This window comes from Meles meles, chromosome 20 (assembly GCF_922984935.1).
Source record: "Meles meles chromosome 20, mMelMel3.1 paternal haplotype, whole genome shotgun sequence".
Lineage (NCBI taxonomy): Eukaryota > Metazoa > Chordata > Mammalia > Carnivora > Mustelidae > Meles > Meles meles.
In genome coordinates, this window is record NC_060085.1 from 54,903,896 (window position 1) to 54,931,097 (window position 27,202).

Genomic DNA, 27,202 nt, shown 5'->3' on the forward strand with positions numbered 1-27,202 from the left:
ACTGAGCCACCAAGGCGCCCCTGAAGAGTCATTTTTAAAACAAACCGCCTAATAGGGGTGGTTGAAAGGACAGATTTTTTTTTTTTTTTAAGAAATGAAACAACTGTTATGTCCCAACTCCCTGGAGGCCTTTGCTACAGCTGGGTCATATCATGTACTTTGAGCTGCTTGTATAATTAATGTGAGACCAGGTTTCTGGACCAGCAGCAACATGAGGGGTGTCTTCACATTTCCTGCTTTAGCAGGGGTTCACAAGCAGTGCTAGCCTGGGATAAGAGGAACAGCTTCCTGGGGCGCCTGGCTGGCTCAGCTGGCGGAACATGCAACTCTTGATCTTGGGATTGTAAGTGGAAACCCCACGTTGGGTGTAGATACTACTTAAAAATAAAATCTTTTTTAAAAAGAAAAGAGAAACAGCTTCCTAAGCTTTTCCTCTGCTCTAGGCACAGGCGCTTGGTGCCTGATGTTTTTTAGCAATAATATTATTTTAATTTTAAGGGCCAGTGACCCAATCACACATACCCTGGAGCTGTCAACACAGGTTAAGCCCAGGACATCCCCTCGTAACTATTGTTTCTGCTTATAGAGGTAATGACCCATGACAAAGGGCCATTATGAAATTCACATCTTATCAGGAAACTCTTCCCTTGAATAAATCTTGTCAATCACTTTTCATTCCAGGAGCAGTACTTGGAACAAATGATATGGATCTCAAATTGAGTGCAACTGCCCAGCTATTTGACCTTGATTACCTGCTGGTGAAAACCAGATTAGAAACCAAGTGGGAGCCTTTCCTTACATTCCCCACCCAAAGGCTCCCACAGCTGCTGGCTCTCCTGTGACCCAGCACCTTGCCTTGGTGCTTTTCTTCCCTCGTCTTATTTAATCTTAATACTCCTGTGAGGCGTATGGCATTCGCTTCCTTTTATAAGACACTGCGGAAATTATAGTTTAGAAGGGTCAAAGAAGTTGCCAGGGGTCCCCCAGCAATTAAGTGTGGAGGTTCGCTCTGTCTGGGTTCAGCTCCGTGTGCTTCCACCACACCAGACTGCTGCTGCTGGCCAGAAAGCTGAAACCAGCTCCAGGTGTATATTTTTTTCCTGACACACGCAGCTACAGGTTGATGTGACTGACTTAAGATCTGTTTACTTCTAAGCCTCCCTCCCACCTTGACTGAGTTGGGCCATGTCATTTCATAGCTGCCTATGAGTTAGAAGTCGCAAGACAAGTGGAATGATGGGAGACGGTAGAGCCAGCAGAGTACCAGGTTCCCAGAGACCAGAGGAGCCCTCCCTAGTCATGGCACCCAGCTCCGAGGCTGACAGTGGTTCTGTGTCCAGGAAGAGGCATCAGAGCAGCCCCTCTGTACTCACCACGAGCAAAGAGCTGTGCCTTCTCCCCATGTCTCGGTTCTTTCCTAAACCACTCTCTTGGCTTATTTTTCCAGTCAAATGTTTTAAATATTTTTTTAAAGATTTTATTTATTTATTTGACAGAGAGATCGCAAGTAGGCAGAGAGGCAGGCAGAGAGAGAGGAGGAAGCAGGCTCCCTACTGAGCAGAGCACCTGATGTGGGGCTCGATCCCAGGACCCCGAGATCATGACCTGAGCTGAAGGCAGAGGCTTAACCCACTGAGCCACCCAGGCGCCCCACATTTTAAATATTTTTATTAACATTTTCCACATCTGCTCACACAACCCATAGTCTAATCTATATGCAACTCATGAGAATAGGGACATTCTCCTACATAACTATAATACCGTGCAATACCTGAGAGGAATCAGAACTTAGAGTATCATCAAAATACCAGAAAATTTAAATTTCTCTCTGTTGTCCCCAAAATGTCTTTTGCAGCTATGGGGATTTTGTTGTTGTTGTTTTAATGCAGGCTCTAGTCATAGCTCATGTATCACATCTGGTGTTAGGTTTCTCTTTTATTTTGCTAGGGCTGCCATAAGAGATTACCAAAGTCTGGGGGGCTTAAAACAACAGAAATTCATTTCCTCACAGCTCTGGAGGCCGGAAGTCTGCTGGGCAGTCGGGGACGTTGATCCCTTGCGTCGTCAGTGGCTAGTGGCACCAGGTGTCCCTCGGATTCTGGTGGCATCACTCCAATCTCTGCAAAGAGCCTTTTCCAAAGAAGGCCACCTCCTAGATTCCAGGGATGAGGACGTGAGTGTATCTTTTGGGGGCCACTGTTCGCCCCACCACAGCCTCTTTAGCTTTTTTAAAATCTGTAACAGTTTCTCTACCTTGTTTGGTTTTCGTGACATTTTTTTGAAGAGTCCTAGAGGATATCCCACATTCTAGATATGTTTGTTTCCTCACGATTAGACTTCGGCTTACATTCTTTGGCTTGCGTCGGTCCTGTGGGTATTGTACCCCGTCAGGAGGTACTTAATGTCAGGCTGTCCCACTGTTGATGATACGAAGTTTGATTAGTTGGATAAAGTGACCATTATCAGATGTCCATTGTAAAATCGTGTATTTCCTTTCGTAATTAACAAGGAATGTGTAGGATGAGACTGTGCACATCTGCATCCCCAATAATTATAATGGTTGTCCAAACTGGGTTTGCCCTGATCATTTTCTAGTTCCGTCATTCTCTCCACAGGCCATGTCTGGCTCACGTTTATAAGGAGGAGCTTTCTCTTTTCCCCATTCTTTCAGACTTCATTTTTGAATGCCCAGGATTTCTTAGACTTAGAAAGTTTTCATCTTTCTGCTTGAGAGGCATTTTTGTCAAACGACTTCATTGTTCACTCTGAAGGCACTGTCATCACTATGAACCTATCCCAGGCAGCATTTTGAACCCTCACTTTATGCCAGCCACTGTCCCAACACCTCCACCTTCAATTACTACCCCCAGATTTTATAAGAAGGAGAGGGAAACACAAGGTGTTGTCATTTGGTCTTGACACTGAAAAGACTTGAACCTGGGTCTGTCCGATGCCACTGTTCATGCTTGTAACTTGTAAGCTATACCACCAACCTTATCAGCCATCTGAAATGACCCGACTTAGGGGTGGAGGCTGCTTTCCAGCTATGTAATGTTCTAGTGTCCCAGAAGCACGTTAGAGATGGGTGCCTGATCGTAAGTAATGGTATTTGAGTGCTGGAAAAGATCTCGGTTGCCCCTGGTTCTTCATGTTGCAATTTTGGAAACTGAGGCTCAGAGATGTTAGTAACTTGCTTGAAGTCATACATACAACCATGAGTGACAGAAACCGGGCAGGCAGCAAGTTCATTCCAGTACATGGTTTCCTTCCCCACACCACATCTCAGAAAGCTGAGGATTGTACGTTAGGGTATTTACTTAAATTTGTCCCCTTACGCAGTGAATGGGAGCTAACTTGCCAAATCCTTTAACTATAATTTGAATAGGAAATATCACAGTAAGAAGGAAACGTGACCCTAGTAAATGTAGTCTAGGTGAAGGGTTGCTATAATGTCCCTGGGCCTACAGGTTACTGCTCATGCTGTCAACTTGGCTCTTAGCTTGCTGAGCCTAAGGAAAATGTGATTAGCTACAGTACTGGCATGTCCAAAAAGGAAAATTTTCTCAATTCCTCAAAGGATAAAAAGCTTTTCTGCATTGATTTTGCACTGGGGATAGTCGCAAGCTTATAGATAGAATTGTGTATTAGTAAAGATAATTTTTATACCTGTAGTTACATATAAACCCCAGATCTCAGAGGCTTAACAACAGAAGTTAATTTTTCATGTGCAGTCCGAAAACTGGTATCTCTGAGTGGTGATGCAGATCAACTCCCAACGGTGCTTCAGGAGTCTAGCCTTCTTCCTTATGGCTCCGTGGTCTTCACCACATGGCTTTGAAGGTCATCTTCAAAAAGGAATAAGTACAGGCTTGGTACCTGGCAGGGTCTTAGGGCCAGCCTGGCTGCTTGGGAGACTAAGAGACATGATCTAGCCACGTGCCTAGAAAGAGAGGGAATGAGTTTGGTAAACAGACTTGCCATAGACTTCGTGCCTCTGAAGGGTTCCCTATGCAGTTCAAGATTCCCCGGGGTCAGAGTCCTTGCCCCAGGCTCTTGTGGGCACTGGCTTTTGACCTCCACAGATTGACTTAGTAGGGCAGACTCATCTCCAAATGGCCTGTATGATTACGTGACTGTTTTCCCCACCTGACTGAATTTCTTAAAAAGTAGTGATAATTCTTACTCATCTCTAGCACCAAAACTCCAGCCAGCTTGTACCTGGCTGGAGTAGCTCAGACACTTTGAATTACTTTGATTTGAAATTAATAACAAAATATTGGTCAACATTCTATGTACTTCGCATGTTTACATAATTTCACATTCTCACTCTGGAAGAGTATAAGACAAGAGGCAAGACCAGAATCACTTGTATTTGAATTTGGATTTCATTTGTGAGGTGAGGGTGAGATAAAATTGTTAGGATCCTGGTCACAGATTTGCTTTACTAATTGCTTTTTGTTCCAGGGGAGGAAAACAGTTTGGGTTTTAAAAATAGACCATAGGGCATATTGCAGATTACCCATATACAGATAATTGGGTATTTCTATCTCTTTAGAGAAGAGAAAATGCCAGTAATAAGATTTTGATTTCAAGTGGTTATACATTTTCTTTCTTTTTCTTTGCAGTGTTGTATCGAAAAGGCCCTCCATTTTACCATGCAAGGTTTGGAGTGATTTTTAAATAAGTTTACCTTTTAAAGGAATAGGCGGAAATTTCTGTCTTCCAGTGTAATTTTCAGTGCCACAGAAACTATTACAGTCGCGTTTCTCTTGACCTATTAGGAATAGATGCTCTAAATCTGTGCCTTAGACACTAACGTTGTTGTACTATATGTAAAATAATGAGTAGGTTATGACAAGTGTGTTGTATGTAGTGTTACACTTCTAGTTAATCTGTTGCAGTAATTGTTCATCTTAATACCAGTGAGTGTTAGTATCTAAACAGTTAAGTGAATTCATGGCTTTCTTACTGGAGGAAATATTTCTGTACTCTCCTTGTCAGTGTTGAGACGAGCCTGAAAGTTTTTAATGTAAAGCAAACGTTTTCATTAATACTTTTCCCAGTAACTTGCAAGGACATTTAGGATAAGATGATGTTTTATTTTCTGTATCTTTGTACTTGGTAGAATAAGCATTATTCATTTAAAGAGGTTGACTTCGTGCTGTTTATTTTTTTAACGCCTTCTGTGTCTTCCAGTTACTCTGTCATCATTGAGTTGGTCGATGACCATTTTGAGGGCTCTCTTCGCAGACCTTTCAGTTGGAGGTCACTGGCTGCCTTGAGCAGAGTTTCAGTTAATGTCTCCAAGGTAACAACATCAGCTTTCGCATTCATGTGTCCCTTAAAATGGTTGGACTTTTTTTTTTTAATTAAATGTAATAAAATCATAGAAGTCATCTGTAGGCACTTCACACCTGCCAGCGAGCAGGGGCTAGAAGCTGACCTCCTCTCACATGCCCTGCCAACACCCACTCTTGCTGAGCTCCAAGAGTTGAGCTTCAGAGTTTCCTGTAGTGAGTGATGTAGGGGCCGCCTTGCCTCCCTTCCCAAAGGGGCTGCCAGCACATGCTCAACAGTCACTCACACACATTCACAAGGGAGTCAAAACATTGGTAAATTTCTTTTCAGAGCTAGCAGATCTCTTGACGAGAAAGGAAGGATATTAATATTTATGGCTAAACACCATGTTGTTATCCTCATCCCTAAGGGTGAGCGATCAATCAGTATCGGATCCTGAGTGACAAAGCCAAGATCACACAGCTTATATGCAGAATTGGGATTTAAACCCACAGTCATCCGACTGCCTGGCTTGTGTTCTGCTGGATTCTGCTGCCATCAAGATAGGTGGGAAATTTCGTCTTACGCCAGGACTACTAAGGATGAAAGCTTTGTGTGTTCTCTGTCATCCAAAAGTTTGCTAACTGAACACAGATTCTGAACCCCCTCTGGCTGTGCCCCAGTGCTCTGGGAGGCGCGGTGGCAGGGGAGACCAAAAGGTCCAGCAGAGGCCAGGTGGCAACTATCATGAGTCCAGGTTAAGTTCCTTATGCATAGCCTATAAAAAGCAACTTTATCTGTTAGAAATAGGGAGTCTGTACTGTTTCTAGTACTTTTGGACCCACTTTATGGGACTTGTAGCATATATTTAATATTTTAAATACTGTGTTTATAATCCATATATTTGCTTTATTTGCATTCTCTTGCCATGTCAGCAATGACTAAATGGTGGGTCCTTAGTCTAGCTCTCGGGCCCAGTCATGTTCCTAGGAGGAAATCGATGTTCTTTGTGAGTTTCCAAGAGCGAACGATGGGAGGGAATGGAGCCTGCCTGCATTTCCTGCACCCAAATTTATGTTGTTATTGTGTGGGATGTGGACATTTTCTTCATCTCTCAATAGGAACTGATGCTGTGCTATTTGATTAAACCCTCTACCATGACTGACAAAGAGATGGAGTCCCCAGAATGTATGAAACAAATTAAAGTTCAGGTAGGTAAACTCAGAGACAGACTCATGGCATCCCAAAGATTCCGTCCATCATATTGTGTCCTCTGGAACATGTGGTCCCCCAAAAAAATGAAAACCATCTTTCCTTGGTAACAGGAAGCCCCTGCAGAGGCCCTATCCCTGCTGAGCCCACTCTCACTCCCCTGTAATTCCTGCTGCCACTTTATCTGCCATGTCATTTGGCTTCCGTCCCCACCATGCAGCTGATGCTGCTTTTACAGACGGCCTGGGACCTCCTGGCCGGGCCTCCCCCAGGTCTCAGTCCCAGAAACTAAAGTGGCGCTGCTAACTCACTCCCTGCCTTGACCTTCTTGTCTGGCTCCTGAGTCTTCCTGGCAGGTGTTTCTCCACCAGGGCGGCCATCCTGTTACCCAGTATTAGTTACTGTCTCTGCCCCTCGCCCTGCCTGTGACTCCTCCCCGACATCCAGCACATTTTCGGTTTTCTTTGTCTCTCACCTTGCACCCTTTCTTGTTCGCACTGCTCTGTCCCACTGCAGCCTTGCCAGCCAGGCTCCCCGGTGCACGTGCCTCATCCGAGCAGTTTGCCCTGCTCACACCCCCTAGGTTAAGCTGTTCGTCGCGTGCCAGCCCAGCCCACTGCTCCCTTCTCAGTGCTGGCCTGGATATACCAGCACGGTCTCAGAGCTGGTTCTAATGGTAAAGGCTCTCTCTCACACTGGCACTCCTGTTCCTGAAATGTGCTAATGGAATGCCACTGCCAACACAAATTTAGCTTTTAAGATCTTGGTGGGATTACGGTAGATGGTATTTGCACGGAAGGTGTGTATTACTGCCTTCCCCTTAACCCCAGGTGTTTCAGTGATGAGGAATGGGAGCAGATATCATCATTCTATAGACGGTTCTTTGCGAAATGTTGCTGTGACCCCACACGCCTAGCATGTTCTTTCATTTCCATTCTTGAAATTTTTAGTCACCTTTTTATTTTCATTGGTTACAGGAGGTGATTCTAAGCCGTTGGGTTTCTTCACGAGAGAGGAGTGACCAAGATGAACTTTAACAATTCAGTCTCAGAATTCTGCTTTATCAACAAATGCTATTGAGTCTCCTACAGTAAGCCAAGTTCAGTGTGAGGTAGAGTCCTCTTATTATAATCGCCTGATAATTGAAAAGTTTTAAAGGGCATAGCAGTCCCAGCACCAAGAAACAGTTAGTATTTTACAAGGTAAGATTACACAGGGGAGAAAAAAGAGCCCTGTGCTGGCCTCAGATTCTGTCCTTGGGTCAGTAACTGACTCCTGCCTGATGCTGAGCAGCTGGTCTGTGGGCCGGGGTCCTCATCTATTCAGTAAGCGGGTGCGACTAGATGAGTCCCCAGAGGACTCTTCCGGCAGCAGGGAAATTCTGTTACTCTCTGATTTTACTTGAAAATGACAGTAGTTTACATTTATGTGGCACAGTACAGTTTCCCAAACACTTGGACATGTGCGTCTCTTGTAACTCACCTCCAGGCCGTTCCTGAGAGAGTGCCGGAGAGATTTGGGGATTGTAAGGCTCTGTATTCTGTTATGTTAAAGGGAACAAATAATGTGTATCTCACCTTATCTAAGAATCTGAATCAATTACTCAAACGCTTAAAAATCCGTTTAATATCTGTCAAGGATTTCAGTGTCATAAAGCCTTTAAAACCTAATCTTTAGCTCTGGACATGTTTGTGTATAGTACACAACAGTATTGTACAGTATTAGAGAAAAATTGCACCGTGCTTCAGTGAACTTGTTATAAAATTTTTAAAATGTAGCAAAATAATGTATGGAGTTACGTAGTGAATGCAGTTAGCATTTGGTAAAACACAATAAACCAAGCCTTTTTCAAATCGCTTGCGTGCCATTGAAGGTTTGCAGGGTGGCGGGGGTGAAGGGGCAGATGAGCTGGGGAGAAGCCAGTATTGGTGTGAGGGAAACAAATGTCAGATTCGTCCAGTGTCCAAATTCAAGACACTAGCAGACAGTCTTCTCCTTGGCACTCAATATCCCAGAAGTGGATGGTACGAGCTGGAAGCTCAGAGATGACTAAGATGGGAACCTGTGTGCATTCCTCTGACGCGTGGTCCTGGCGCTGCCGGCAGCCTGAGATGCTGCTTGTCGTTGTGTGTGTGAACGCGGTGCTTCTGTTCACGGCAAGATCCTGCTCTCTCACACGAGAATCATTTTATCTGCATGCCTACATTTTAAAGATTTGGCATTCAGATGAGGGAGGTTGTCCACTTTTTCCCCTGCCTCTGACCAATAATGATCATCACTTTGAAAGAGTCTCTTAGTAGTTAAGTCCTCTCGCTCTTCATTAGTGATGCTAATACTTCAATCCTTTTACTACCCACTTTGCTTTCTCCAGGCTCCTTAGCAAAGTGAAAGACTTGGCTTTGAAGCAGCACCCTCTCAAAACCCTGAGGGTCAGCAAAATTTCTGGAGCCTTTTTTTTCCCCATTTCATCTGTCCTTGGTGGTGACGTTTCTCTCCAAGCCTGATCAGTGTATCATGTGCCTTTCTGGTAAAAACTCTACCATGAATCTTTCATCAAAGTCCTGTCCTCCTGTGAGCACTCCACGCCACGTACCTTATCATCAGCTAATGTGCCTTGAAGGTTGTGGGGACTCCCTTCATGTAATGGCCACATAAAAGATGCAGAAAAGCCACAAGACGGCACAGGTATTATTTCTAACAGAAGGCTCTAGAAGAATGTTCAAAAGCATCATCTTTAGACCAGCCTCTTAGGAAAGATTTTCCTTCTTCAAGTCCACAGTGTGAATGTCATGTAGCAGCCCGTGCACTCCAGCATTACCCAGGGGCCCTGGGGCTCTGGAATGATGTACCGCAAAGGTTTTGGTTTACATGAGCCTCACAGTTACCAGCCAAAAGAGTAGGATTAGCTTATCTGTAGATGCATTATGTCCTGGAACTTTCTTCTCACCTTCTGAAATAAATGTAACAGATGGCGTGTGTTTTCTTTTTAAAAAGCTCAAGTTGAGCAAGATTGGAAATTTGCTCTGTGATAAAACCACCTTCAGGCATGGCTGTGGTTCACTGGGGGAGATGCCGCTGCCTCACTGAAAACGGAAGTTGCTTCACCTGCTCTCTTCAAGGTGTGTTTATGTGGCTCTTAAATCATGAATCTTCCAGGCTTGCTTCAAAACGAATTCTTCACCAAATCCTCCCTCTGCTCCAGCACTTTCCAGCCCTGCCAAGGCATCTGAGCTGCCTGCTGTAGCAACATGTGCTCAGGGCATCGCGCTGACCAGCTGTGCACCCTCCATACAAGGATTTCACTGGCTTTGTAAAAGTAGCATGCCGCGCTCAAGAGCACCACCAGACTCTGCGGAACCAGCACTTTTCCCAAGTTCTGTTTTGTCGCCCAGTGCAAAAAAGCGTACTCAAATAAAGGGGGAACACATGTTTGGCCAGGATTCTTTTACATGATCACCTTTCTCAATATATATTCACTTTTTTTTCTTCTAAGGGGATTTCCTAGGCCTTTAAAACTCACCTACTTTTTTTTTTTTTTAAGATTTTTATTTATTTATTTGACAGAGAGAAAGAGCACAACCAAGGGGAGTGGGAGAGGGAGAAACAGGCTCTCCACTGAGCAGAGAGTCCAGTATAGGACTCGATCCTGAGACCCTGCGATCATGACCCGAGCCAAAGGCAGACACTTAACACTTAACCAACTGAGTCACCCAGGTACCCAAAACACCTGCTTTCTTCATGAGCTTTTCCATTTCCATAAGAGACATTTTTGCTCAATAAAGCGGGGGAAATGATGTGACCACACATCACGCTTCCAAACCGCACAAGCATCGGGTGGTCAGCTAAGACATGCTGTGTGCTTCAGGCACTACTTGAGTGATGTTGCTGCAGACTCAGACTCATTTTGGGGTGGGAGGGTGGGGGAGCCAATATGGAATACCATTTCTTTAAAAAATTATTATAGCAAATAAATCGTGGAGGTTAAGATGGGACAGACACCTGTGTTCATGCTTCTCCCACAACAGACTTTGGAGTTTCTGCCCTAGGATGAAGGTTTTGAGTCTCAGAGACGTGACCACCACACACCACTGCCACTAAGTGCAAGTGGAGGACTTGACCCGAGAGCTCTCCGTCCTGGGTTTAGTGCCTCTACAAGATCTCCACCGCAGAAGTGACACCAGCCTAGAAAAACACGTGAAATCAGAAATACAGCGCCGATGACTTTCAGTTGCTTCCAGCCATGTGGATTCGTTTGGTGGGGGGTTGGGGGTGGACAGGAAGCACTCTTGTAAGAACCACCATACCTACCATCTGGTAAAGCAGTTATTTGAGTAGTTGATTATTTTATGATGATTCTCTTAGCTTCCATTTTAGAGGCTGACGTTTTCTGACCTCATTCCCAAACTGAAGGGAAATAGTAAAGTCTTTGGCTCTGCTGGCCTAAGTTCTCCTGTAAGGAGATTGAGTTCTAGAAAGTGATTAGTTGATAACATTACCTTGGCAGGGATTAAACCAGCATGAATGGGGCATGGTTTTAGGCAGGTTTACCAGGGCGGGGCTGGTTAGGTTTCTCTTCCTTTTTGAACATAGTCTGCAAGTCTGAAAAGTTACTGTTATTTACGGAACAAAATTTTGTCCTTTTCCCCCCTTACTGTTAAGGCATTTTTGTTGTTTTTTAAGTTACTATTTACTTAAGTGTGATTTTTAACTTAGTTTTCTCTTTGTCGGGGAGTACATGGGTTAAAAAGAAATGAAGTGTCTCCTCACACCCACCTTCCATTTATGATTGTACTAACGGAGTTGAGTTTTTAAAAATCTGATTACAGGCTCCAGTAATTAAACCATGAATGTTAACTTCCTTAAAACTACTTGAGGTCCATTTCTAAAATTGAGAGATACCCCCTCAATTTGGGTGCCTCAGTCCGTTAAGCCTCAGCTCTTCATTTCAGTTCAGGTTGTGATCTCGTGGGTCATGGGGTCCAGCCCCGTGTCAGGCTCTGCACTCAGCAGGGAATCTCCTTGAGTTTCCCTCTGCCCCTCTCCCCACTCTTGTTGTCACTGTGTGTCTCTCTCTAAAATAAATAAATCTTCAAGAAATAAAAGTAAGCCCCTCGATTTATCTCAAATCTTTGCTTTCTTGTATCTAAGCTGAAAAAAACTTCATCTATTTTGTGAAATACAGGGATGCCTTAGGAATACATGAGATGAAAACACATCTGAAACTCTTAAACTTAGAGGTCTTTTTTTCACTATTTTTTTAAGTGAAAGGTTGCAAGCATTTGATTTTTTTAGAATCTTTACATCTTCAGAAATAATATTACACAGGTAGAAATTCTTCTTCCTAACTTATTTTATTTTTTAAGATTTATTTATTTATTTAAGAGAGGGTGGGGGGGTGGTTGAGAGAGAATCTCAAACTCCATGCTGAGCACAGAGCCCAACACGGGGCTCGATCCCACAACTCTGAGGTCATGACCTGAGCTGAAATCAAGAGTCAGATTGCTTAACTGACTGAGCCAGGTGCTCCTCTTCTTCCAGCCTTTAAATGGCACATCTGATTAACTGGAATCAGAAAAACCTGGGTCTAAATGCCATGTCTACATTAGGGAAACAGTGGTGACCTTGAGAGCCTTGCCTCTGAACCTTAGTCTGCTCACCTGTGAAACGGGGATAATTACTATCTGCTGAGTGTGTTCTGCAAACTAAATGAAATGACCAGTGAAAGGGTCTGGCCCATCTCGGGTATACTTTTCTCTTCTTCAGAGGACCCGAAAATGTAAGCTCGGCCATAATTGTTTTCTCTAGGAGATGCGTAGCCCATTTTTTTGCCCTGGTAGGTGACACAGTAGAGGAGAAGGAGGTGACAGAAAAGCAGTTTGAGGTAAAGTAGTGAAGACAGCTCTGGAGATGGCAAGAGTGGTAGTAAGCGCCTCCTGCACCAAGGGAGCCAGACACAGCCATTGTCTGTGTGGTTTGAGTGTGGTTTTTGTTTAAATACTGTTGATTGGGTTTTCCTGGTGGTAGGAGTAATTCATCAAGCTCCAAAGGCTTTGGGAAGATGCCTTTGGGTGGATCAATTTAGACTTTCAAATGAGGAACACGGAGGCCAACTTGACGACATTGCTGTGAAAAGGAGCCCAGCACTTGGCCACTGCGGCCATTGCGTGGCATTGGTGGGGACTAGGTGTGTGCCCCAGGGCAGCACGGGACAGGGGTGCTGAGATGCAGAGGCACGTTGTTGGGAGTGCCAGCGAGAACTCCTCTGGGAAGCGGAGTTGGTGCCAATGCTGAATTGCCTTGTCCTTCTGTTAGCATTTAACTGGTATGATAAACTTAATGGAAGGAGTCTCGGGTAATAATTCTGCAAAACTAAGCAACATTGCCATCTATTGGTGTTATTTCAATGCTGAATTTCTTTTGTTAGGGGTAAAGCTTACAGGGTCGTGCTGTGATTTTTATGAGAGGGAATTTGTAGCCTCCTGAAGTGAAAAAAGAAATAGGGTGACTACTGCTATGGTCACCCCCAGGTTGGAGAGCAGCCCCTAAAACAGGCGTTGGGGACCCTGAAAGCTTTGTTTGAAAATCAAGTGAAGCACTAAGGGAAAGCACGAACTTGGTATTTCTAGCATTAACCATTCTTATTTTATCTGAATTGTTCTGTGACATTTATTTCCTTTCCATATTTGAATGTCAAAGCAAAATCTTTATTTTCTCTTTGTCTTCTCTAATGATGGCCCATCTGTGACCCAGTTGCCACAAATCCCAGATACTTCTGGCTGCTTTCAGATTGCCGGGTGGCCCAGGGAGTTAAGTGCACAGCCTTTGCAGTCATACCTAGGTCTGATCTCTGGTTTTCCCACGTGTGACTTTGGGCAAGTCATTTCCTCAGTTTCCCTTTTCAGCTGTAAAAGAGGCATTTTTTTTAATATATTTTATTTATTTATTTATTTCAGCGTAACAGTATTCATTGTTTTTGCACAACACCCAGTGCTCCATGCAATACGTGCCCTCCCTATTACCCACCACCTGTTCCCCCAACCTCCCACCCCCGCCCCCTTCAAAACCCTCAGGTTGTTTTTCAGAGTCCATAGTCTCTCATGGTTTGAAAAGAGGCATATTTTTAGTACCTACCTCACAAGATGGTCTTAAGGATCAAAAGGGAAGCAAGAGGAAGAAATTTACTCAGGTGTGGAATCCTTAATGATAGCCATTAAGTGCAGCTGCTCTGATTATCAATAATTGGAAAGAGCTAGACCAGAGAAGTAGAGTCCTAAAACAGTGTGTTAAGAGAATTAGGGACAAATTGAAATATTTCCCAGACTCAGCACTTCTTTCATCTTTACGCGGTTGAAGTCTTTATGACTTCTTGAACACCACAGAATAGTAAGCATGATTCCGTTTAAAGTGGCATCATATTCTGGATGGGAGGTTTTGTTTTTCTTAAAAGTACCTGAAGCTATAGACGCAAGAGGTGCACCAGGCCTTTTTTCCCCACTGAAGTTACCAAGTGCTGAAACTTTACCCAAATGGCTCTTTGGAAACAGGCCTTAAGGATCTGTAGCAAGTTTTCTAAATATCTTTATTATGAGTAAATTATTGGTTCCCCGAAGATGGATTTGGTTTTTAGAAAGTAGACATCTTTATTTGGTGCCGTAGCTGGGGAGAATAGCTGGGGTTTGACTAAATCACATTTGGTCAAAAACAAACTGAATTCTGGAAGCAGTTTCCAGAGAGGAACGATGAAATGTTTTCTCCTTGGCTATTTAAAGTTCAGTGATCATTTGGGTATATGAATTCTGATGTGGTTGTTAAAAATCACCTCAGTTCTTATAATTCCTCATCCCAGTTATCCCCTTCTTCCCCCTGAAGGTATTAAAGAAAGAAGTCGACCTTTCACTGTGTTCTTCCTGAATTCTGTACTTATTTATTTACTTCTAAGATGTTATTTATTTATTTGACAGTGAGAGATGGAACACAAGCAGGGGAAGCAAGCAGGCTTCCTGCTGAGCCGAAGGCAGACGCTTAACAACTGAGCCACACAGGTGCCCCCTGAATTCCGTACTTAAAGTAGACAGAGGAGGGGCACCTGGCTGGCTCAGTCAGAAGCACACGCAGCTCTTGATCTCAGGGTTGTGAGTTCAAGCCCCATGTTGGGTGTAGAGATGACTTCAAATAAATAAAGTTTAAAATATAAATAAATACAGTAGACAGGGGATGTACTTGCGTTGGTCAGCTCAACACCCCAATCTCCTCATGTCAGGTCAAGTAATATGAGAGAGAAGCAGACGGACTGAGTGAATGGCCATCCACTTTGCATATAGGCTCATAAAGACTAATTGAGAAGTGAAGCCCATTTCCTAACTTAGATTCAGAAACCCTTGCTTGCTTGTTTTCCTGCTCTCTTTCTTTCACTATTACTGTCAAAAGGTTACCATGCACTTTTTGAATAAAAACAGGAGAATTTATTTCATAAATTATGTCTCGCTCACCTTTCTATAAATCCCTACTTTCTGGGTTCACATGGAAAAATGAATTTGTTCAGCTTTAATTAAAAAAAATAGCTTTCATTGTCCTATGAATAAAAGATGCTGCCACTTTATGCTGTAACATGGGATCTCAGTTTAAAAAACAGAACCAGGGCGCCTGGGTGGCTCAGTGGTTTAAGCCGCTGCCTTCGGCTCAGGTCATGATCTCGGGATCCTGGGATCGAGTCCCGCATCGGGCTCTCTGCTTGGCAGGGAGCCTGCTTCCTTCTCACTCTCTCTGCCTACCTCTCTGCCTGCTTGTGATTTCTCTCTGTCAAATAAATAAATAAAATCTTTAAAAAAAAAAAAAAAAAAAAAACCATTAGGGGCTCCTGGGTGGCTCAGTGGGTTAAAGCCTCTGCCTTCGGCTCAGGTCATGATCCCAGGGTCCTGGGATCGAGTCCCACATTGGGCTCCCTGCTCAGTAGGAAGTCTGTCTCTCCCCCTCCCACTCCCCCTGCTTGTGTTCCCTCTTTCCCTGTGTCTCTGTCAAATTTTTTTTAATTTACTTGTAATGTATACAATTTTTAAAACTTGGGCAATTTTTATTAATTTCATAAGCACAATGCAGTAAGTAGAAATGTGCTACAAAGAAAGCCACAACACCTTGTTATTAACCACAGTTGAACACACGAAGAAGTCCATCAAACCGTCTAACAGTGCTGTCCCTCTGCTCTTAGCACACTCAGCACGAGCCGCTCCCCTCCGGAGGGCTTGTCTCCTCATCAGGGTGGTCGGTCACGTAGAAGCCACGCTCCTCTATCGCCCGGTAGAGTGTGATGTACTTGGAGGCCTTCCTCGTCCTTGGGACCACATACTTCTCTGTGAACTCCTCTTTGCCCAGTTGCTCCTTGCCTTCTGTGGCCAAAATACAGTTAATGAACGTGAGGGTGTAACTGTAGCAGTTGTGACGGTCTTCTTCATACCTTAGAAAACAAGAATGGTGAGAAAAGAGGGCTGAGGTTTCAAAGTGGCTCAGACACAGGCCGTGAAGGTGCCAAGAGACTTGCAGGATTGAAACTGGGCCCTCCGCACACTGGGTCTGCTGGTCCCCTGGATGACCGAACTCCCAGAGTGCAGAGCTGAAGGATGCTTGGCTGCTCGGGCTATTTCTGCTTGCAACTTCAGCAAGATGGGCGTGGGCGCGCCTAGATGTTCAGAGTGCTGACTTGAGTTGTACAGAAACTTGGGGAACTGACGTTTTAGAAATAGAGTTCCATTTCTAAGTTTTAGGGTGTCCCAGTGTCTACACGTGTTTTAAGGGAAGCCTCAAACCAATTAGGTCCACAAGTATGCTATATACCTAAAGTATTGAGGGAGCAAGAAATTGAGAAATTTCAAATTGCTAAATCAAAAGAAGGGCTATTAGGTATTTTTTACGTTTCAAACATTTTTTTAAAAATTTTAAGGGACTATAATAATGGCTTTTGCTGTACATATTAAATGTTAAGTATGTAAAAATTCTAATCAAATAACGGGGGTACTATGTTGTAGTCCTTTCGGTTCTTAAGATAACAGTGATTCTGTTATGTAAACGTAGGCTGGCTCACCCCTGCAGAAAACCCAAGGTCATTCGACCCCTGCTTATGCTTTGTTACAGGCCCTACTATCTCGGTACAGGCTCAACACGAACCAAACACAGCTTACGAGTCCTCTGCGCTGGGGTCACACCTGCATGGGGAACCTCCAGGGAACCGTACCTCTGGGGCAGCCAGGCCCCCGTGGTGGAGAAGTCTTCCAGGTACTTGTCCCACTGGTCCATCAGTCCGTACATGCCAGGCTGCAGTAGCGGGATGCTTACACTCTCCTCCCACCCTGCTTCATCTCGCCGGACGCCGTGTGTGGTGTAGTTATACACTACTCCTGCAACCGGAAGTGGGGTCACGCAGGGGCATAAGGGAACACACGCCTCTGTGAGGGGTGGTCGGAAGACAGTCACAGCCACCGTGGTCACTTGACAAAGAGGTTAGCCAGATCGTACTTTCCGATGGCTGTCAGAGAGCAGGAGACCACGAGAGGCTCTAGAATCTGCCTTCCCACCCCCAGGGTCAAGCTGGGGAGGCAGCCACCCCCCCAAACAGAGCTGGAGCCTTCCCTAGAGTCAGGGAGGATCAGGGCTGTTAGAGCCTCTGCCTCTCCTAACCTCAGTACCTCATTTATTTCAGGGAAACCCAGTTCTTTCTCCACCCCGTCTTCTCCCACAAAGTTGCCACAGCAAATGGAGACAATCATAGGACCAGGATGATCATCTCTGTATTCTTGTTGAAGTTTTCTATGTATCAGAGGGTCTCTCTGGTTTCCTTAAGTCAGCACTGACTTTCCGCTGAGACAAGGGATCATACATTCGACGGCTCATGTGGGTAAATCTGAGTCCAGACACGCAGTCCTGGGTTTCTGTTCACCCGTCCATTTCTCCTGCCGTGAGCAGGGCACTCACCATTTGTGTTGGTTATTCCGACGTGAAGATCAGACCTTCCATCGTACTCCCTGAAAGAAACAGGAAGAGTTGGTATTTACAGTAGGAGACTGATCTTGGCTGGTGCCAGAACTGGCCATCAGTGACCAGAGCAGAGGAAGTGCTATTTCAAAACTGGTTGAGCCAAGAGTACATTTGAGGTAGAAAATACCCCCCGGCCCCCAAGGGTTTTTTAACCACCCCCCACCCCATTATTATTACTAAAGCCCCGCCACCACCACACACGCACTAAAGTATGTAGAAAGTGAGCCCTGCTGGAGCGTGAAGTCAGCTTAGCTCCTGGCTCCCCAGCAGAGGGGCACACCTGCAGGTCAGTTGTTGAAGGAGCTCCTCATTCTTTCCACATTGTAGGTGAGATTACAGCCTGTTCCTCAGGCTGAGCAGGGAAAGGGTCCTGAGTGCATCTCCGTGGACCTCTACCATCAAAACTGAAATAGCATCTTTTGGTCTTTGTAGCCCATGGCCATGCTCGCTTTTCCTGGACAGCCCTTGCTTCCTGAAATGACTCTTGACCTGAGACTGTCCATTACATCTCTGACTCCATGATTTAACCTTCATATACAATCCCAGGCCAGCACTTACTAGCTTTGGGACATTAGAAAGTCACTTTCTCTGATCTCAGATTCCTCATTTGTAAAATGGGAATATCATAAACCTCCAGCAAGCTGGTTGTAAGAATAAAATGCCTGTCAGCTACTGGCCACATACAGGTGTTGAATAAATCAGAGGTCATTGTTAAATGATAAACCTCCTTCAGGAGACAGCAGGTTGCCAATGGAAGCAAGCAGTCCCAGGCTTTAAGATGATCAAGAACACAAACAGTGGCCCCACTTTCAGAGACATCCCCCAGCCACTCTGTTTTGAGACCCCATGGGTTCAGAGGCTGAGAATGAACCCAGCGTGTCACTGTACTCTGTTTCCTGCTGAAATCCCAGCTATTCCTTCCTTCCCCCCGTCCCTTAGTGGCCAGGGAGCTTTGTGTAGTCCACAACCTGCACAACCATATGTGACAGCCCTGAGAGTCTGATGAGAACCTCAGTGATTCCTGCAATAGCAGGTTCTCTTTTACAAAGTAGGTGAAATTATCTCAAGGTGAATTGTGGGAGTCCTGAGGCTTTGGAAGTTGGCTGAAAGGGAAAGGAACAATTTGGAAGTGGGCCTTAGAGGGTCTGGTGGTAAAGGTACTACTCAGATTTCTGCAGATCCTAGTCTGGGGGGATGGGAAGATGCCAAAGCATATAACCTGTTTCAACATCACCACCTCACTTCTCATGCCAGGCAAGGCGAGGCCTGTCAGTATTGCTACCACATCATAGAATAGATTAATGCTTCATAGGGGCCAACCTGAAAGTCTGTCTGTCATGTTCTAGAGAGCAGGGCTGTGGCTCCTTCACTGAGACATCCCCAGCGGCTCAGTAAGGATTTGTTGAATGAACCATGTTACAGTAAATAAATTCTGAATTTTAATCACTTCATTCAAAAGCTTTTGGGATCCAGCCAGTTAATACTCCAAGTTAGCACGAATGAGGGGATCTTATGAAACATTTTGGGCTTCATGATTCAGATAAGGAAAATGAAATTTCTGCCAGTTGTATTCTGAACTGAGTATAAGAATAGGATGGAAAGGAGTACGTTGGCTCCACATTGTGACTGGGGTCTGGGTCAGGTTTATCTGCCTTATCACTGAACCTCACCACCCTGCAGGGTCGGCAGGATGAGGAACAGAGACTGGAGGGTCTAGAGCAGGTCTGAACGTGGATAGGAACTGGGGGCTTTGTGACCACACAGTCTGCACAATTCTGTCTGCACCCAGCAGCCTCCCAGAGGGGCAGGGGTGCAGCACTCTGAACACTTTGGTTCATTTCATCCACATAAAGACAGGAAGGAAACCAATTTAAAAAGTTAGTGAGCAGGAAAATGACTAGACCACTCCAACTGTCTTATCCCAAACCAGGGCTCCCGAGGGCACAGGGGAGTTGGGAGGGTAGATTTCAAGGAAGCATTAGGTCACAGTGATGCTCGTGACCATGGTCATTCCATAGTGTCCCTGCTCTCACACCTGGTTTATCTTGGGCCGCTTCTGATTCCATTTGTAAACTCCACAGGGACACTAGGAGGCACAGTCCTTTTGATTTCTGAAATCTTTCGTAGTCAGGTGGTATCCACAACTGAGACAGACCACCTCTGGTCTTCAGTTTCATTCATCTCTATGCAGAATAGTCTGTATATGGCTTTTCTTCAGGCTTTGTCCATTGTTCTTGCTGGTCATAGAAATTACAGACTAACTTGCAGTAAAGAAATTATTTTGATTAGAGTAGCTGCTGGGTCATTTTCCCAGTTACCCTCTTAGCACAAAATCTATCACCCAAAAAAGTGCCAGGCTATCTGTTTTCCTCTCTTAAGAGTGTATAAGCAGTTTTGATCTTCCCTTATTCTTCATATAGTCTTGCACTTACCAATCTAGGAAAGTACACACACTATCTATCTTTATGAAATGAATAGACCTAAATTTTAGGATTTAATGCTGAAACACTGGCAAGATTATCCACCAAACCTCACACCGCATAGTACATGTTAGAAAAAGAAAGTTTTGGGGGCACCTGTGTAGCTTCATTGGTTAAGTGTCCGACTCTTGGTTTAGGCTCAGGTCATGATCTCCGTCTCATGGCATCTCAAAGCCCCACACCCTCACCCCTGCAACAGGCTCTACACTCTCCGCTCAGCAGGGAGTCTGCTGGAAATTCTCTCTTGCTTTTCTTCTCCCTCTGCCCTTCCACCCCCCCCCCCCCCGCAACGGGCTCTCTCTCTCTCAAATCTTTAAAGAAAAAGTTTTAGTGACTACAACACAGAAGGAAAAGTTTACAGAATCACTTAATACAACACTCAAAAAGCACTGTACCTAAGAAACGTTCCTTGAGTTGGTCTGAGGAGGAATGAACATTTTTCCTGATGCCCGTTGGTAAACGGATTGGAGATGCTAATAGGTGCTTCCTCCAGCTTCCTCGAGCCTATGACTTGCTGGCAGAGGGGGCAGCATTGGGGAACACTGAAGCTATAGATGTATTTCTTACAGTGGTTGAATTTAATTAAAGCCTTTCCAGCCTCAGTACGCTGCATGGCTTTCCTGTCCTGGGCAACCAGGCACCCTTTCCCAAGACTTCCTTTTCCTCATTACCTGGCTAGCAAATGTAAGCCTCCTGAGTAACCTGAACAACAGTGATGTCATCCTGACTGACGGCTTCAGAAGCCAAAGCAAGTAAGATTAACCAGTAACCAGACCTCCCCAGAAACTGGTGTCTTAAAGAGCTAGTTTTCTTTTGTGCTCACAGTTTCTTTCCAGCCTTGTCAACATGCAGCTCCTACTTATCCTTTAAAGCCCTACTTTTCTGTGAAACCTTCCTTCGCTTCCTTGAGCATTCGCTTGCACTGGTACAAGCGGATTCATGTTTCTCCTGGAGTTCTGATATTTGATTAGCCATTAGTCTGTGAGCTTCTTGCAGTTAAGGGCCCCCATTTATTTCTGTGTTTCTAGAATAGGTTATGTTGTTTTGTTGTTGGATAAATATAGCTATTTTCTTTTGATGTTTTATATCGTAGCAGTAATCTTGCTCATAAAAAATTAACAGCAGTTAGAAATAAGGATAGTGGTTGCCCTAGGTGGGGGCGAGAGGGATACTGTCTAGGAGACGGCAGGAGGGAGTTTCTGCGGCCTGCCGCTGCTCCGATTCATTATCAAGTGACTGGCTGTATTGAGTATTCAGTTTGTGAAAATTCATCAAGCTCAACATTTTACTGCATGCACTGTATGATTCTTCAATTTTAAAATAATTTTGAGAAACTGCAAAAAAAAGGTAAGAAAAAAAGGTAATGTCCCCTGTTCCTCCATAACATTTTTCCACTCATCAAATCCTGTTCCCTGAGAAAACTAATAGTAAGGTAAATGAGTATTTCCACTATTTTTTAAGTATGTTGTAATAACAGCATCCTGTTTTGAAATGTATGCATTTCTCTCATCTCAGAAATTTATCTACAATATTGGGACTATAGGTCCAGCTTGTCCTTTCAGATGACTGCATCGAAATCCATAGTTTGGTTCCACCACACTTATGTTTTTTAAACTAATGTCTGCACCATTACTTTTTTTTTTTTTTAAGATTTTATTTATTTATTTGACAGAGAGAGAGAACACAAGTAGTCAAGAGGCAGGCAGAGAGGGGGAAGCAGGCTCCCCGCTGAGCAGAGAGCCCGATGCAGGGCTCAATCCCAGGACTCCAGGATCATGACCTGAGCCGAAGACAGAGGCTTAACCCACTGAGCCACCCAGGCGCCCCACCATTACTTTCTTTTAAAGTAATATACCAACATGGGGCTTAAACTCACAACCCTGAGATCAAGAGTTACATGTTCCACTGACTGAGCCAGCCAGGCAGCCCTGCACCATACTTGATTTAGCCAATCCCTTATCGATGCCTATAGTTCCAGAGAAAAGCAGTGGTAAAGGGAAGACCTGTGGGTATCATGGTGGGCATAGTTGCTTGGGAGAAGTGTTTCACAGCATGCATTTAAATAAATTACAGTATGCTGAAATGCAGAAAAGTGCATATTAAGTATTAATAATATGAAAATGACCATCAGACTCACAGAACTAGAAAAAACCTTAGAAATCCTTTCAGCCATCTTCTCTTGTTACAGTGAGGGCAAACAGGCTATAGCTAGATGCCCAGCTCTGGTGACCGAGGTCTGAGGTTGTTCATTATTAATACAAACCAGGTACGTATTGTTTGATTGTTTGAGTGGCCCAAGTTATTTTCTTTCTTTCTTTTTTTTTTTTTTTTTAGTTTTTTAAATTTTTTAAAAAAGATTTATTCACCCAAGAGTGAGAAAGAGAAAGAGACAGTGAGAGAGAGCACCAGCAGGGAGGAGAGGGAGAAGCAGGCTCCCCACTGAGCAGGACCCTGAGATTATGACCTGAGCCAAAGGCAGATGCTTAAATGACTGAGCCACGTAGGTGCCCCCCAAGTTATTTTCAACTGAGAATATATTCATCTTCATGACACCAATACCAAGAGGAATTTTTAATCTTATGAAAAGGAATGTAGGCATCATGCCTTGATAAAGGTTTTTAATACACTAGCATTCTCCTTTTCAAAAAACACAGGCATCTTGGGGTACCTGGCTGGCTCTGTTGGGAGAGCATGTGACCCTTGATCTCGGGGTTGTGAGTTTGAGCCCCACATAGGGTCATGAGAACACTTAAAAATAAATTTTAAAACTCTTTAAAACACAGGCATCTTAAATCCTTTTTAACTTATTTTCTCTATTTCTAAAAATCTTATGGTAAAAATAAAACATAGATACAGATGATAACACAAAACAAATGTATAGATTAACGAATTATTTTACTGTGAACCCCTTGTAAGTACCACTCAAAGTCAAGAGCTAGCACTTTTCGATCCATCTCAGGGGCCCCTGCCCTGTCCATCCCCCTGCCCCCATCTTCCTCCAGAAGTGACCCACACACCCACTTTTCTAGTAATCATTCCTTGTGCCTCGTTTTGGTTGTATTATCCAAGTGTGCATCCATAGGTACTATGGTTGAGTCTTATTTAAACATTTTTGTTCTGTATCTTAAGTTTTGGTTCCTTTTCCTTCCTTTGATTTTTTTTTTTTTCATGTATCTGTGAAGCATCCAGTTCACCGAACCTGTAGGGTCTCCCATGGTCTGTTGCCAACGGCTTCCTCGGGGTTCAGTTCAAAACACTGGTGTGCCTTCTGTACACCCTTCAAGTTCCCACCTGGTTCCAGAGACTGGATCGGACTGAGTTATGATTCTCTTGTCAAGACTGCGGGCAATGTGTTCTCTCAGCAGAGGCACATCAAATCTGGTCTTCACTCTTTTTCCGTGGTAGTCCCCATTATTTTCAGTGCTTACAGATCCATTCATTCACTGGCAGTGGCACAGTGATGATAGTCTAAGTCCATCATGTTGTTTTCATACATTAGTTGGAATAATAGTATGAGGAGACACGTCCCCTCAGCTGTTACTCACTCACACAGTGGTACTGGCATACTGGAAGGACTGGACATGTGCCCGATTCTTGATTCACTTTTCAAGATAATGAGGACATCTCTGATGTACTCAGAAAGTACCCAGTTGGTCCATATCTGTTCTACTCTAATGTCACTTACTGGATCCTAGATGTGAACATACTGGCTGGACTTCAACCCAATGTGGTTTTTATTGTCAAAGCGTAGATTGTCCCATTGTGGCCTCTTCCATTGGCCCCTGAGTCCTTTTCACATGAACCTACTAGTCACTGATGATTTCCTTGCTATCTAGGCCATTGAGATGTTCCAGGTTCATCTGAGACCTTTCCCAAACTCAGACCTGGAATCAGCCATTTCTCCAAGAAGCCCTGATTTCTTTCTTTCAGTGGGAAATGGTATTTCAAGGGTACACTCTGCCCTTTAAAGATGTTTATTGGTTATTTCTCCACGTTTTTAGTGAACAGAGTGGGGTTGTTTTTTTTTTTAAGATTTCATCTATTTTTATTTTTATTTTTTTAAAGATTTTATTTATTTACTTGACAGACAAAGATCACAGGTAGGCAGAGAGGCAGCCAGAGAGAGAGGAAGGGAAGCAGGCTTCCCGCCAAGCAGAGAGCCCGATGCGGGGCTTGATCCCAGGACCCTGGGATCATGACCTGAGCCGAAGGCAGAGGCTTTAACCCACTGAGCCACCCAGGTGCCCCAATATTTCATTTATTTATTTGACAGAGAGAGATCACAAGTAGGCAGAGAGGCAGGCGGAGAGAGTGAGAGGGAAGCAGGCTCCCTGCCGAGCAGAGAGCCCGATGTGGGACTCGATCCCAGGACCCTGAGATCATGACCTGAGCCGAAGGCAGCGGCTTAAACCACTGAGCCACCCAGGTGCCCCCAGAGTGGGGTTTTAAAAAGTGCACACTCACATGCACGCCCATGAAGATAAAATACTTCATGAATTCTTACTGCTATTTCTAATTCAAATTCAGTACTATAATGTTTTTACTGGTCATCTTCTACACTACATTGGCATCTCTTTTCTTCCACACTGAAAATTTTCATTCTCAAGGATACAGGGGACTATGGAATTAGAATTTTCCATAACTAATCATTTGCTTAACCCCACTTTACACATACAACAGTCTTAGGGTAAGAATAGTAATGCCGCACCTCCCATTATGATTACTAAATAGAGTTAAACATTGTTTTTGCATATACTCGCCTCACCTTCTTCATTTAAAGGGTTGTTTTATTTCTTCATTGTCAGAGCATCTGGCATTGTAGATAATAATCTTCAGTCCTCACGGAGGCTAAGCTCTACACACAAACTTATATTGAATATCGCTACTTGTCTTCTCCTCTCTCTCTAATAATTATGGTTTCCTGAAGTTCATCCTCTAGAAGATTCCTTAGGGCTTATAGGAAGAATATTTCCCGAGTTTTTGCATGTTGATTATAATTTCTCTCTGTTCTTTATACTTGGAAGTTCGGTTTTGCTATAAAATCCTTGGCTGCCACTTTCTTTAATGTGTCATTCCACTTTCTTCTGGCATAAACCACTGCTGTTCAGAAGCCTGATGACAAACTAATCTTCTTTCTCTCATAAATCATGGGTTCCTTTTAAAAAAAAATTATTTTTTTTTTTACTTTAGAGAGAGAGAAGGGGAGAGAAAGGAAGACTGCATAAGTAGAGGGGAGGGGACGGAGAGGGAGAAGCAGACTCTCTGCTGGGCAGGAAGCTGGATGTGCGGCTCCATCCCAGGACCATGACCTGAGCCAAAGGGAGACGCCCAACCAACTGAGCCTCCCAAGCACCCCCCATATGTTCTTTTTTGCCAACATGGCCAGATGATTTTTTCTTTTTTTTAAGATTTATTTATTTATTTATTTATTTATTTATTTATTTGAGAGAGAGAGAGAGAGAATGCACACAAATGAGGGGGAGGGACAGAGAGAGAGGCAGAAGCAGACACCCCGCTGAGCAGGGAGCCCAATGCTGGGCTCAATCGCAGGATTCTGAGATCATGATTCAGTCGAAGACAGATGCTTAACTGACTGAGCCACCCAGGCACCCTCCCCTTTTTTAAAGATTTTATTTATTTATGACAGAGAGATAGCAGGAGAGGGAACACAAGCACGAGGGAGGTGGAGAGGAAGAAGCAGGCTCCTCATTAAGCAGGGAGCCTGATATGGGGCTCAATCCAAGGACGCGGGTATCATGACCTGAGCCCAAGGCAGATGCTTAACAACTGAGCCACTCAGTTGCCCCAAATATGTATTTCACATCTTTTTTATTTCAGAAAATTTTTCATAAATTTTAATTTTGAGTATTTTGTCTGTTTTCTTTGTTCTGGCTTTCTTCAAGAAATTCTACTTTTTTAGTTCAATTTTGTTTTTTCAGTGTCCCAAGATTCTATTATCTATGTGTTGGCTCCCTTTCCCTAGCTTTGTATTTCTCACCTCTTCTAAAAATGGAGATAAAAATATATACATCATAAAACTCACCTATTTAAAGTGTACAGTTCAGGGGCGCCTGGGTGGCTCAGTGGGTTGAGCCTCTGCCTTCGGCTCAGGTCATGATCCCAGGGTCCTGGGATCGAGCCCCACATCGGGCTCTCTGCTCAGCAGGGAGCCTGCTTCGTCCTCTCTCTCTGCCTGCCTCTCTGCCTACTTGTGATTTCTGTCTGTCAAAAAAAATAAATAAAATTTAAAGTGTGCCGTTCCGTGATTTGTATCTAATCTAAGTTTAGAACATTTGCCTCACCCCAAAAAAGAAAGCTCCTGCCTATTTGCAGTCATTCTCTATCCTCCACTCCCCCACAGCTCCTGGCAACCATTAGTAGGCTTTCTGTCTATGGCTCTGTCTCTCTGCATATTTCATATAAATGGAATCATACAATATGTGGTCTTTTGCGTCTGACTTCTTTCGCTTATCATCAAGTTTTAAAAATTCGGCTGTGTTGTAGCATTTTATCAGTTTTTTATAATAGTACATTGCATTTATAGACCACATTTTTAAAAAGACTTTATTTGTTTTTAGAGAGAGGAAGAGAGCATGAATGGGAGGTGGGGCAGAGGGAGAGGTAGAGGAGAGAATCCCAAGCAGACTCCTGGTTGAGTGCGGAGCCCAAGGTGGGACTCAGTCCCACAATCCCGAGATCATGACCTGAGCCAAAATCAAGAGTCAGGCTCTTAACTGACTGAGGCACCTGGGGTTCCCTGTGTAAGACCACATTTTATATATCCATTCATCAGTTGATGGGTTGTTTATGTTGTTTCTGATTTTTGGCTATTATGAATAATGCTGCTATAAACAAATTTCATATTCATGTACAAGTTTTTATGTGGATATGGGTTTTCAGTTACCTTGATTATATACCTAGGAGGGGACTTGTTCACATAGTAATTCCATGTTTAACATTTTGAGAAACTACCAAGCTTTTTTTCAAAGTGTCTGCATCATTTTGCATTCGCACCAGCAATTTATGAGGGTTCCAATTTTTCCACATTACCAATACTTGTTATTGTCTGTGTTTCTTATTTTCATCATCCTAGTGGTTTTCAAGTAGTACCTTTTCAACCAATGGCTAATGATGACTAATGATGTTGAACATCATTTCACGTGCCTATTGGCCATTTGTATGTCTTCTTTGGAGTAAGGTTTATGCAA

The 27,202-nt window shown here is 43.9% G+C and overlaps 2 protein-coding genes across 12 annotated transcripts in view; one reads left to right on the forward strand and one right to left on the reverse strand.

Moving 5' to 3' along the window:
• Window positions 1-16,732, forward strand: part of TSEN2 (tRNA splicing endonuclease subunit 2) — a 69,808-nt gene extending 53,076 nt beyond the window's left edge. For 3 of the 11 annotated variants that reach the window (XM_045991016.1, XM_045991018.1, XM_045991020.1), the window contains 4 exons: window positions 4,626-4,662; window positions 5,197-5,308; window positions 6,399-6,488; window positions 7,467-8,333. In XM_045991016.1, coding sequence (XP_045846972.1) covers window positions 4,626-4,662; window positions 5,197-5,308; window positions 6,399-6,488; window positions 7,467-7,526 — 299 coding nt within the window. In that variant the 3' untranslated portion in view covers window positions 7,527-8,333. The other 8 variants (XR_006816457.1, XR_006816456.1, XR_006816458.1 and 5 more) reach the window with 8 other exon arrangements.
• Window positions 15,539-20,662, reverse strand: MKRN2OS (MKRN2 opposite strand). The gene is made up of 4 exons (XM_045991021.1): window positions 20,390-20,662; window positions 17,452-17,501; window positions 16,715-16,877; window positions 15,539-15,940 (listed from the first exon to the last, which is right to left on the reverse strand). Exons 1-4 carry the CDS (start codon window positions 20,605-20,607, stop codon window positions 15,700-15,702), a joined length of 672 nt encoding a protein of 223 aa, XP_045846977.1. The 5' UTR covers window positions 20,608-20,662; the 3' UTR covers window positions 15,539-15,699.
• Window positions 20,663-27,202: the final 6,540 nt, after the last annotated feature.